The sequence below is a fragment of the Tachyglossus aculeatus genome, chromosome 1, assembly GCF_015852505.1.
Source record: "Tachyglossus aculeatus isolate mTacAcu1 chromosome 1, mTacAcu1.pri, whole genome shotgun sequence".
Classification (NCBI taxonomy): Eukaryota; Metazoa; Chordata; class Mammalia; order Monotremata; family Tachyglossidae; genus Tachyglossus; species Tachyglossus aculeatus.
The window spans coordinates 160018534-160031958 of record NC_052066.1 but is presented as its reverse complement, the minus strand read 5'-3'; the positions used below and the strand labels follow the sequence as shown (position 1 = coordinate 160031958).

General features: G+C 43.6%; 1 protein-coding gene across 4 annotated transcripts in view; it reads right to left on the bottom strand.

Moving 5' to 3' along the window:
• EML5 (EMAP like 5) overlaps window positions 1-13425 on the bottom strand; it is a 171105-nt gene that overhangs the window by 8355 nt on the left and 149325 nt on the right. For all 4 annotated transcript variants that reach the window (XM_038744472.1, XM_038744473.1, XM_038744474.1 and 1 more), the window contains 5 exons: window positions 10801-11009; window positions 6497-6654; window positions 3674-3788; window positions 2032-2220; window positions 1384-1556 (listed from right to left, as the gene is read on the bottom strand). In XM_038744472.1, the coding sequence (XP_038600400.1) occupies window positions 1384-1556; window positions 2032-2220; window positions 3674-3788; window positions 6497-6654; window positions 10801-11009 (844 nt within the window). The remainder of the gene's footprint in view (window positions 1-1383; window positions 1557-2031; window positions 2221-3673; window positions 3789-6496; window positions 6655-10800; window positions 11010-13425) is intronic.

The window sequence follows — 13425 nt, the reverse complement described above, 5'->3', positions numbered from 1 at the left end:
TTCCTCTCTTCCAAACTCACCTCTTGACTCTCAACATTCCAGCTTCTGCTCCCTTCGCTGAGACAGCTCTTTCCAGGAACACCAATGTCCTAAATGCCAAGTCTAATGGACCTACTCTGGTCCAAAGAGTCCTCATCTTCTCAGGTGCCCTTGACACCATGGACCACTTCCTTCTCTTGGAAACACTACTAAACTGGTTCTCCTCTTTTCTAGCTGATCTTTCACCAGCTCTTCCTCTGCTTTCTACTCCCTAACTGTTGGATTCTCTCAAGGCTCTGTCCTGAGTCCCCTTCATCCACCCCCATGGCTTCAACTGCCACCTCCATATGCATGATACCCAAATTTATCTTGTTGGCCTTTACCTCACACCTCCTCTGAAATCTCACATTTCCTCCTCCCTCCAGAACATCTCTTTGTGGCTCCTTCATTCAATCTTCCTCTTTTCAAGATAATAATAATAATATTGGCATTTATTAAGCTCTTACTATGTGCAAAGCACTGTTTTAAGCACTGATAATAATGGCATTTATTAAGTGTTTACTATGTGCAAAGCACTGTTCTAAGCACTGGGGAGGTTACAGTGATCAGGTTGTTCCACGGGGGGCTCACAGTCTTAATCCCCATTTTACAGATGAGGTAACTGAAGCCCAGAGAAGTTAAGTGCCTTGCCCAAAGTCACACAGCTGACAATTGGTGGAGCCGGCATTTGAACCCATGACCTCTTACTCCAAAGTCCGTTCTCCTTCGACTGAGCCACGCCACACACACTCTTGAGTTAGTCTCCTTATCAAGTCTTCTTTTTCAGTGGTTGACCCAAATATGGTTGGTCTTGCTTTTTTTTTAGTTTTGTTTCCCTTGAATGTCTCTTTTTGCCTAATTTCCATTTTCAACTTCATTTGCCATTTTTTTTTCTATTTCAGACTTATATGGACTGAGCTATCAGCGGAATGACCCCTGTTCTATCTCTCTAAGGCATGCTTCCTTAAGGCACAAACAGAGGGAAGGTATAAAAATCACACTCAGAAAGTTTCAGACTTGAAAATTATTTTGAGGGGTTGATTTTAAATGCTTTAACAATGCAGACAAGGTCAGAATGTTCTAAATACCTAATATAGTATTTGTTAAGTGCTTACTGTGGGCGAAACACTATACCAGGCACTGGGGAAGATGCAAGATAATCAGATTTGAAACACTACCTGCCCACATGGGGCTCATAGTCTAATGAAACTTCAGTTATAGCGCAATTAGGCTACTCACACCCAGACCAAAATCAGTTTGGGTTCAATAGGAATTTGTTTAATGACATCATTTCTGGAACAATAATAATAATAATGGAATACATGTTACCAGGGTCATTCTGACCTACCTTGAAAACTTACTGACCTGATGTCTTGGATTGCAGATCTTCTATCTCTTTTCTTCCCCCATATTTTTAGAGAAGTTACCAGCAATATAATAAATTCTCCATTTTTCATTCCAATGGCTACCATATCCCCTTCAGGGCTATAGCACACAGTACGGGCAGCATGTCCCAGATTGACTTTGTTTAACATCTTCTTTATAAGGACAAAAAAGTCACAGAGGAATCAATTAGTCCAAATAGGCCATAGAAACATTAAACTATTTGCCCTCAAAATGGCTAAATTTCTGCAAAAATAAGTAACCTTAATTTTTTTTAATGGTATGCATTAAGCCCGTACTGTGTGTCAATAATTTTCTAAGCAGTGGGACAGATAATAAGTTAATCAGGTTGGACACAGTCCCTCTACCACGTGGAGCTCATAGTCTAAGTAGTGGGGAGAACAGGTATTGAGTCCCCATTTTAATGTTAAGGAAACTGAGGCACAGAGAATTTAAGTGACTTGCCCAAGGTCACTCAGCAGGTAAGAGGTAGAGCCGGGATTAGGACCAAGGTTTTCTGATTCCCAGGCCCATGCTTTTTTCCACTAGGCCTTATTTAATTGAAAATAAATCCGGGACTTTCATTGCTTATTGGAAACTGTATTTGCTTACTAAATTGCTTACACCTACTTTGTCAGCAATATCCCAGAGTCTGACTGTGCCATCTTCTGCAGCAGAAAGGAAAAAATCTCTTGAGGGATGCGTTGCCAGCCCCCAGATGGGTCCATCCATATGACCATTGATTAAGATGTTACATGCAGCATTTTTCTCTCCAACTTCAATTATTTCGGCATTCTTTGTCCCAACAAGTATTTTTCCCTGAAATACACATGATAATTTTTCTCTTGCCGTAATACAGTACAAACCATGTATCCTAGCGCAATCACTGTGTTGTTATTATTCATTAGATTAACTGGTAAAGGTCCACCTGTAGGCTACAGAGTGCCTTGTGGTAGCCAAGCCCAAACCCGGCTACTGCGCACGGTGTAATGGGACTATGTCCCATGTTGCTTCAAAGCAACAGCTGTTGCTGCCAAAAGGGAAAGGAAAAGGAAGTAGAAGGGAGGGGAAGAGAAAGGAGAAGAAGGGGGAATAGAGGGGAAGGGAAACAGGAAGGAGGAGGAGAGCTTAGTACAAGCACTTAGCATAGTGCTCTGCACAAAGTAAGTGCTCAAATGAGAGGGGAAAGGAGAAAGGAAGGGGGAAGAGAGAAAAATGAAGAAGAAAGGGAAGAGGAGAAGGAGAAGAAGAGAGAAGAGGGGAGGGTAAACAGGAGAAAGAAAGGAGGTAAAGGGGAGGGAGAAGCAAGGGGAAAGGGGAGGAAGAGGAAGGCGGGTTGAGCCGTGTGGATCTGTCCCCTCACTGGGCCTCCCTTCAGGCCCCAGAATCCCATGGAGCTTCCCAGATGCCGAGGGGACCCTGGAGATATGGGATCAGGTCCATGGCCTTTCAAGAGTCAGTGCCCACTCTCCCTGACAGACTGAGGGCCCGGGACAGGCTGCCTGTTGTGTTGCTGACAGGTGCCCCCAGGGTGCTGCGTGTGCTGATTCTCCCCATGGGCTCGATGGCACAGCAGCATCCACCATCTGCAGCTCTGCAGAAGGTTGACACTGTGCCGGCGGGTCCAGTACTGGCACCACGCCCTGTTAGATGTTTGGAGGTGGCAGCGGCCTGCTCCAGAGCTCCAAAAAGAGCCAGGTATTACAGCTGGAGAGCTGAGCTGACCCCTGATATGTGGTATTAGGGTTAAAATGATACTCTTCTGCCTTATGAAAGACACTTTTACAGATGGTTCTTAGAGGATTGTCAGTTGTGCATAATTTTCATATGTGATAGGACCTCCGTGTTAGTAGCGTCATTTTGAATATGACAGATTTGAGCTCTGTCAGTGCACCTGTAAATGTGTCCTCAGCAAACACAACAGTGTAAGTAGAGAAGTATTGACCTGACACATCAAACAGTTGAGCCAAAGAAGGTACATACAGGCCAAAGCAGACAACATCTTGGTGGAGTTTTAGTTTGCCTAGTGGACTAAGCCAAGATTTGGGCTTGAGCAGATGATGAACGAATGGATGTGGCTGATGGAAAAGAGGTAAAAACGTCCAATGAAAGTGTATGTCGTAATATCTCTGAATCGAATCTTTGTCCTTTCACCTAAGAACAGAGCTCTGCTCACTAAGGGCCCACGATAAAGACTAGGTGAGGAGGATGTTAATCAACCTCTCGTCACCATTTGCTACCTAATCCTATAGATAAAAGAAAGATGTCTTACTTTGCCTCTGCACACAGAACGAACACAGTCGGTCAACTGTCCCGTTTCCAGTCTGAAGGCACGGCACCGCCTCAGCTCCTGATCCCACAATTTAACTGCTCCTCCTTCTTTTGATCTAGAAATATATTAGCCCAAACCAGTATATTAGCACCTGACCCTTGAGTGATATGAAGGAAAAAAAGAACATAAGCTTAATTTTCTTTAAATTCAGATACAATTTATATTTACATCTTTAATGTATTTATCAAGGCAAAAATTCAATTCAGGTATTATGACATACATATTCATTAGGAGGATACCTTTTTCCGTCAGCCACACCCATTCATTCATCATCTACTCAAGCCTTACTCCTAATTTGAACCAGCTGATAAAAATACCCCTTTAGAGTGCCCAGAACAATGAACATGTACACCTTTAATGGAACTACAAGCCACGAGAAGCAGTGTGGCTCAGTGGAAAGAGCATGGGCTTTGGAGTCAGAGGTCAGGGGTTCTATTCCTGGCTCCGCCACTTGTCAGCTGTGTTACTTTGGGCAAGTCACTTCACTGTGCCTCAGTTACCTCATCTGTAAAATGGGGATTAAGACTGTGAGCCCCACGTGGGACAACCTGATTACCTTGTATCTACCCCAGCGCTTAGAACAGTGCTTGGCACATAGTAAACGCTTAACAAATGCCATCATTATTATTATTAACTAGTTCCCATATTTCTTGAATTTTCTTTTTCCAGAAGTATTTTTTTTCATATTGATCCCAAAGTAGGTTTTTAAAAGCCTATTCCCTAAAATAGCTATGATAAAGGAAGAGAGGGCCTCAGACTGCCCACTCAACTCTGAGGATCAGAAGCTTCTTCCACTCTGCCTTGGAATTTTGGAGAACAGAACCCTCCTCTGTTACTTGCTGTTTAGAAGAAAAATGACACCGAAGAACTGCAATCCCGACTGCCCCTCCCCAGCACCAGCAACTCTTCCTGCCTATACCAACTGCAGCATGGCCTCATGGAAGGAGCTCGGGCCTAGGAGTCAGAGGATCTGGGTTCTGATCCCAGTTCTGCCACTTGCCTGATGTGTGACCTTGGGCAAGTCATGTCACTTCTCTGTTGCCTCAGTTTCCTCTGTGTGAAAGAAGGACTAAATAACCCCTTCTCCCTCCTGCTTAGACCCAGAGCCCCATCTGGGACAGTAACTGTGTCTGGCCTGATTATCCTGTTTTCATTCCAGCACTTAGTATGATGCTTGGCACATGGTAAAACGATTAACAAATACCCCGATTATTATTACAAGTGGTGGGAGTGTGCTGGCGGGTTCCTGGATGGATGGCCCAGTTCCCTGGAGTTTACCTGCTGCCTCCCATGGCTCACAGCATCGGCAATCTGACAAGCAGCAGGGGCACTTGGACAAGTCACCTAGACTCTCAGTGTTTCCCACAGCATCAGTGCTAACATGCTACAGAAGCAGTATGGCTCAGTGGAAAGAGCACAGGCTTTGGAGTCAGAGATCATGGGTGCAAGTCCTGGCTCCACCAATTGTCTGCTCTGTGACTTTGGGCAAGTCACTTAACTTCTCTGTGCCTCAGTTACCTCATCTGTAAAATGGGAATTAAGACTGTGAGCCCCACCGTGGGACAACCTGATCACCTTGTAACCTCCCCAGCGCTTAGAACAGTGCTTTGCACATAATAAGTGCTTAATAAATACCATTACTATTATTATTATTATTATGCTTCCCAGTTGGGGGCACTACATGGAACCCCGGAGACCAGCACCTCAACAGGTACTCCACTGCTCTCCTTTTTCCCTTATCCTTTCCTCTTGCACCAGCATGGGAGGTTCATATGGGGGAAATGATCTGAAGGGGGACACAGACCTGCAAAGTCACATGAACTCTAGGTATGGACAACTCCTTGGAATTGAGGAGACAATCATCTCTATGTTGTATCTCAAACACCCATGTAGCAAATGACATAGTAATAGTTTACTATTTAACAATCAATATTTCAGACAAAAGGGCTAGGCAAAAAAAATAAGCAATAAACACTAGGCAGAAAAATGACAAGAAAATGTAGTAAAGGAAAAGTCAGCACAGATTCAAATGAAATGAGAGAAAACAGAAGCAATCAAGCACTGGAAAAAGAATAGAAAGATCTGAAGGTGAGAGGAGAAGAAATAATAGGATTTGGAAAGAGAAAAGATTAAACAAATCAGCCTATGTTCCTTCCCCCCACTTATGTAGCCTGAAGTATATTTTCATATTGCTCTCCCCCACTAAGCTCCTTCGGGGCAAGGATCAATGTCCATTAACTCTACTGTACTCTCCAACCACGCAGTACAGTGCTAGCATAGAGGAAGCACTTAATAAATACCACTGACAGTGATGACTACATAAAAGCAGCCAAGAGAAGGGGAAGGGAGGAGAGTAGAGGTAGAGAATCAAAGAGAAGGCCAAAAGTTTAAGGTGGAGGAAGTACAAATTGTCAGCCTCAGTTATAAAAACACAACTGTATTTATGGATCTTATAATAATAATAATAGTATTTCTTAGGCACTTGCTTTGTGCCAGGCCTGTACTATGTGCTGGGGTGGATGCAAGCAAATTCAGTTGGACACAGTCCCTGTTCCATGTGGGGCTCACAGTCTCAACCCCCATTTTACAGATGACGGCACTGAGGCCCAGAGAAGTGAAGTGATTTGCCCAAGATTACACAGCCGACAAGCGGTGAAGTCAGAATTAGAACCCATGACTTTCTGACTCCCAGGCCCATGTTCTACCCAGTAAGCCATGGTGCAATAACCAGTGACACTGTCAAACAATGAAGAGTAAACTCACGGTCTTTCCTTGCCACCTGTTACGATGAGCCCATCTCTCAATGTAGTATACATTGCAAACACGGGTCCATTATGAGCTTTGGCCACAATTCGGGACAGAATATGATCTTTCCAAACACAAACATCTCCACTGATAGTGCCTGTAAATGTCAAGTTATTCTGAAAGTGGGGTAGGGGGAGAAGGGGAGGACACTCATCATAGGAGTCAAGCAAGGTAAAAAGAAATACATACAGTTCTTTAATATCCTTCAGAGTCAACTCTGGATCACTTAAGAGCCTAGTCTGCTTCTGTTCCTTCTCTCTTCTGCCGACTTCTGCCGACCAACTTTGAATCCCTTCATGCTCTTTGGTAGGTGGGAGAAGTGGTTAAGCTACTATATAAAGTAAGCCTTTAAATTACCTGTGGATTTCACACAATCCAGGCATTAGCACAGGTAACTGAGAATCAGCTAAACAGAATTTCTTCAGGTTGAAGAAGCACAAGGTCACACATCTCATTGATCAATAACCAAAAAAGGATGACGAAAAATACTGTTAGTAAGCCTATGGCTAAAAGGTCACTCAGGTTATCCTAATTACAATCTTTGCAGAGTATCTATGAAACATAAGGGTGGTCTATAAAAAGAGTATTGATTCCAATTCTCTACTCTTAATTGGTGCTTTTGTTCCACCTTTCCTTTAGTGGAATAAAAAAAAAAAAGCATTATTCCCTCTTCCCTGGGAGAGAAAGAGGTAGTCATGAATACACAAAGATATTCTTCTATGGGCTTCGATGGGGACGGGGGATAAAATATATTACTTTATGCCCAGGGTCCGAATATTCCATCCTGCACGGTGCTAAGCCTGCAAATGACAGTGCAGCAGAGCCCTGTTGACGGGCAGGGGTCAGGATAAGGGCCGGAGGCCCAAGCACAGTTTTTCAGCCACTTGTGTGTTATTAATCGACACCATGTTTACTTACAAAGTCCACCGAAGGTGTGGACAGTGATGCTACCATCAGCGGAGCCACAGGGTACACTATGTCCTCCACCTGGCAATTAATTCACAACCCCCAGTTGTGCCAACCCAATAGCCACCATCAGCACTTATGTATTCAGTCGCATTTATTAAGCGCTTATTGTCTGCAGAGTACTGGACCAAGTGTTAGGGAAAGTACAGTACAACAATAAACTGCGACATTTCTTGCCCACAATAAGCTAAGCTCAGCCTTTATTTACAGTTCATATTTAATGGTATAGTCAATTATTTCTTCAGCTACTCCATCCTGACATCTGTGCAACTTCCTGTCAGCATGGCCTTGGGGAGCAAGAGCGCACACACCTGGCAGTCAGGGAACTTTCGTTCTAATCCCAGCTCCATCGCTTGTCTGCTGTGTGACCTTGTGCAAGAAACTTAACTTCTCTGTGTCTCAGTTTCCAACTCGGCTAAATACCAGTTCTCCCTCCAAGTAGACTGTGAGCTCCAAATGGGATAGAGATCGGGTCTGGTTTGAATATCTTGTATCTACCTCAGTGCTTAGTACAGTCCTTGACACATAGTAAATGCTTAACAAATACTGCAATGATTATTATTATGACCTTTATCTTCCTCCTGCTCCCACTCTTTGTAAATATATATATATATATATATATATATATATATATATATATTTTTTTTTTTTTTGTCTGTCACGTTCTTTAGATGGTACGCTCCTTGGGACAGGAAACATGCACCTTGCACCTATTTTCTCTTCCATGTGCTTAATAGAGTGCTTTGGGCTCCCTATGCCTTCAACAGATGACACTGATTGATAGATAACTGAGGAGGGAGCACTTACAAGTCTCTGAATGGGAGCCAGGCAACTACCACTGAGGGAGTAATTCCACAGGGAGGCAAAAAGAAGAGGGTGTGGAGGAAAACTACTTTCTTCTCCACAGTTCCTGTGAATTGCCAAACATGAAAAGGGGGGAAAAAAGGTATGGAATTATAGAGCACTCTGGCTACAACAAACATGATCATAGCAAATTGATTATTTTAAGGATTTAATTTCAAAGTCTCCCCGGAAATTCTCTATCAACAATGCTATCTTAGTTAAGAATACCAAATTTCTACATAATTCAAATAAAACCAGTTTCCCGACTCAAAAATTACACTTCTGCACAAAATGTTTCCAAACAGAGAATTTCATTGTCATTTCCAGTCAGCCTACACTCTGCTTCTTGGAGGCTCAGCCCACTACTTGCTGCCCACGGCTGGGAGCAGGAGGATCAAGTTCCTGAGAGCTCCAATGAGGTGGCAGGATGTGGCTTTGGGGCAATTCTTTCCCCATATCCCAGTAGCTTGGGGAAGTCTGGAGGCCACAGGGGAAGGCTGCATAGTCACAGGGAGTTGGGATCATCCCAAATCAGTGGGGCCCAGAGTGGGGGTAGAGGAATTGGAATCTGGGATAGTGCTGGGGTGGACTGATTCACAATTCTAGCCCAAAGTAGACTGAAGATGCAAGTGTTCATCAGGAATGCCCAGGGATAGGGCCTGAGAGACAAGAGTTGGGTGGCTTTTACTTAACTTTTCGGGAACACTATTATCACTATTAGTATTATTATTATTATTGTAGAAGCAGAATGGCCTAGTAGATGGAGAATGGGCCTGGGAATCAGATGGGCCTGAGTTCTAATCCCTGCTCTCCAACTCGTCTGCTGTGTGACCTTAGGCAAGTTACTTCACTTTTCTATGCTTCCGTTACCTCATCTGTAAAATAGGGTTTAAGATGGTGAGCCCATATGGAACAGGGACTACGCCCAACCAAATTAGCTTGTTTCTACTCCAGCACATAGTACAGTGCCTGGCACATAGTAAGTGCATAACAAATACCACTGTGATTATTATTATTTGTAAAGTGCTGAGTCAAGCACTGTTCTAAGAACTGGGGTAGATATAAGTTAATCAGCTTGAACACTTTCACTCTTTAGGGGATTCCAGCCTTCTTTTTGGATGGGGTGGGGTGACTGTGGAGGTGAGAGAATTCAGTATCTGTATTATCACTATTGCTGTTATTAACAACCAATAAAATAAAGAAGGGTTTGGATTGCTCCGTGGAGCCTGTGATTCAGTAAAGTCTACAAAAACCTAGATGTTTTGTTCTCCCTGTCATTTCTTCTGTGATTAAATGGGCTTTCCTGTATACAATGAGCTCATTCCAAGTGGGGTATACACACAAGTCAAGGGTAGCCTGAAAATTCAGATCACTGATATGGGCTTTCCTATGCCATGTAGTCATTGAAACCATGCGGTTTCAATGATAAAAGCATCCAGGCCTGGACTCTGGCAGGGGCACCACAAAACTCCCAGCTGGCCCTGGGGCCAGAATGAGAGAGCAACCACCCCCAGCCAGCACCAGAGCCTGAGGAAAGTGTAAAGGTCTCTCACCCGGTTCCACTGGAGATGAAAAATCCTGGCTCACCTCTGAAGTCCCTGTTAGGGGTTGGGGCTGGGTTAGTAGGCTAGAGCTCTTCAGCCTAGCCCAGGAGCCCCACAGGGACAAGGGGAGCCCCTGACTTGTTCTTTCTGGGGTTTCTGGCAGAGCCAGAGGTGGAAGGAGTTCCCAACGGGCCTCACAACCCCCTCTGCGTTCTGCAATGGGGAAAGCAAACCCTATGCCATCTAACCAAGGGTGAGGTGGGCTCAACTTTTTTGAATCTATCCCAGTGCTTAGTACAATGCTTGACTTACAGTATTATTATTATTATTAGAATGTCTCCATGCACACTTTCCAAATTCTGGGAGAACAAGGGGAAGGCCACCATTGTCCCTCCTCCAAGTTGGCGCCTGTGCTGGAGGTGACATTTTACCTTGTAGTTTGGGGATTCTCTAGTCAGAAAATGCTTGTGTAAGCTAAGTGACACGCTAGGGATTCCCCTTTCCAAGAAAAATTCCAAAACACATCAGGTCTGGGGGAAAAATCCTTGATTTCAACACACCTGATCCAGGACAGGAGGACTGTAAGGGGGATTTCAAAAGCCTGAAGAGTCAATCAAGAGCACCTACATTTGACTTATTTATTGATGAGGGAGATAACTATTTAAGGAATAAATCAGGTTTTAAACTTGACATTCTTTTTGTAAACCTTGGATTTTCGAAAAGCATAAATTTGTACTTAGTAATATCTGGTAGGAAGAGTAGCAATGAGTTCATATAAACTATATTAATTCAGGTATCTAGTTACCCAGGTTAACTAGGAAAGGCCATTTTGAGTAATCTGGTTTCCACTGTACAAAGAGAAAAGTGAGATCAAAAATATGTTTACAGTAACTATATTATGGCACATACTGCTCCAAAAGCCACAGCTAGCATGGTCTGCATCCGGGCATCTTCTATGGTGCTCAGTAGTCCTTTCTTACTAAGCAAAGCCCTTCCCGCAAGGGTCCAGAACCTCACATGCTTCACTCCAACTGAAACAAATTGGGTATCAGAATCGGGTCTGAATTCTGCCACAAAAATACGTTGATTATGACCAGCCCTGCTGGCAATTTTGGCACCTAGCAACGAAGAAAACAACAACACAGGGGTATTTGGTTAATTACACAGAAATAAAGTTTGCTGATCAAAATATGATTATTTTAAAATTGGCAAAGCTCCAAGAAATTACCAGTTTTAAAAAACCAAGCCTACTATGCATTTAGGATTACTAAAATTTGATGTTCCATTAATAGAAAAGTGATTAAAGAAAACATCCTTTTTTTGGCAATACAATCTTGATACAGTAAAAGCACCTTGCCTCCCCCCAAAACTCTAGAAATCAGTATAGTAATTAGAAGTAGTAATTGCATCTGGATGCAATGCAGTGAACTAAGCACTTAGGAAGAGCAAAACAAAGACATAATGTATTCTCAGCCCACAGAGAGTTTACACTCTAACAGGTCAGGGAGATAGAGACATTAGAGAAGCAGCGTGGCTCAGTGGAAAAGAGCCCGGGGGTTGGAATCAGAGGTCATGGGTTCAAATTCCGGCTCTGCCAATTGTCAGCTGTGTGACTTTAGGCAAGTCACTTAACTTCTCTGTGCCTCAGTTACCTCATCTGTAAAATGGGGATTAAGACTGTGAGCCCCCCTTGGGACAACCTGATCATCTTGTAACCTCCCCAGTGCTTAGAACAGTGCTTTGCACATAGTAAGCACTTAATAAATGCCATCATTATTATTATTATAAAAAATACAAATAATCAATGTTCAAATGAAGCAAATGTGTAAGTACTGAGGTAAGTGCTAGGATTAATTGATGGGTTTAAACATCTTAGGGGCTGGGAATTAATTAGGGAAGGCTTGTTGAAGGAGGATGGAATTTCAGAAGGGCTTTAATTATGGGGAAGTCTGTAGTCTCCCACATCAATCAATCAATTGTATATATTGAGCACTTACTATGTGCAGGGTACTGCACTAAGCGCTTGGGAGAGTACAACACAACAAAAGGAATATTTCCTGCCCACAGTGAACTTACAGTCTAGAGGAGGAGACAGAAATTAATATGAATAAATAAAATTACAGGTTTGTGCATAAGTGCTGTGGGCTGGCTGATGCAGAAGGGAGTGGGAAAAGAGGAAATGAGGGCTTTGTCAGGGAAGGCTTCTTTAAGGAGATAAGCCTCCAATAAGACTTTGAAGGTGGGGAGATTAATTGTCTGCCAGATATGAAAAGGGAGGATTCCAGGCTGGAGGCAGGATGTAAGCAAGAGGTTGGCAGTGAGATAGATGAGATCAAGGTATAATGAGTAGGTTGGCATTAGAGGAGCAAAGTGTGCAGGCTGAGCTGTAGTAGAAGAGTAGCAAGGAGATTGAGGGCTTTAAAGCTGATGGTATGGAGTTTCTGTTTGATGCAGAGGTGGATGGGCAACCATGGGAACTTCTTGACGAATGGGAAAACATGGACTGAATGTTTTTAGGAAAATGATCTGGGTAGCAGAGTGAAGTATGGACTGGAGTGGGGAGAGACAGAAGGCAGGGAGGTCAGAAAGGAGGATGACAAAGTAATCAATGTGGGATTGCATAAATGCTTGGATTAACATGACAGCAGTTTGGATGGAGAGGAAAAGATGGATTTTGGTGATGCTGCAAAGGTTGAAACAACAGGATTTAGTGATAGACTGAGTACGTAGGTTGAATGAGAGAAAGGAATCAAGGATAATACCAAGGTTATGGGCTTGTGAGACAGGAAAGAGGATGGTGCTCAGTGCAGTGATGGGAAAGTCAAGGGGAGAACAGGGGAGGTGGGAAGATAAGGAGTTCTGTTTTGGACATGTTAAGTTTGAGATGATGGCACTGACATCCAAGTAGAGCTATCTAGAGGCAAGAATAAATGTGAGACTGCAGAGAGGGAGCTGGAGAAGTAGATTTGGGAATCATCCACATAGAGGTGGTAGCTGAAGCCTTGTGAATGAATGAGTTCTCCAAGGGAGTAGGTGTAGATGGAGAATAGATCTGAACCTTGAAGGACCCCCACAGTTAGGGGGTGGGAGGCAGAGAAGGGGCCTGGAAAAAAGAGACTGAGAATGAGTGACTAGAGAGATAGGAGGAGAACCAGGAGAGGACAGTGTCAGTGTGGCTGAGGTTGGATGTTTCCAGGAGAAGGGGGTAGTCAACAGCATCTAAGGCAGCTGATAGGTCAAGGAGGATTAAGATGGAGTAGAGGCCTTTGGTTTTGGCAAGAAGGAGATCATTTGTGACCTCTGTAAGGGCAGTTTCTGTGGAGTGATGGAGAAGGAAGACACATTGGAGGGGTCAAGGACAGAATTGGAGGAGAGGAACTTGAAGCAGTGGGTGTAGATAACTCACTCAAGGAGGTTAGAGAGGAATGGTAAGAGGGAGATGGGGTGAGAGCTGGAGGGAGCCGTGGGGTCAAGGGAGGGGTTACTTTTAGAATAGGGAAAACATGAGCATGCCTGAAAGCAGTGGGAGAGATA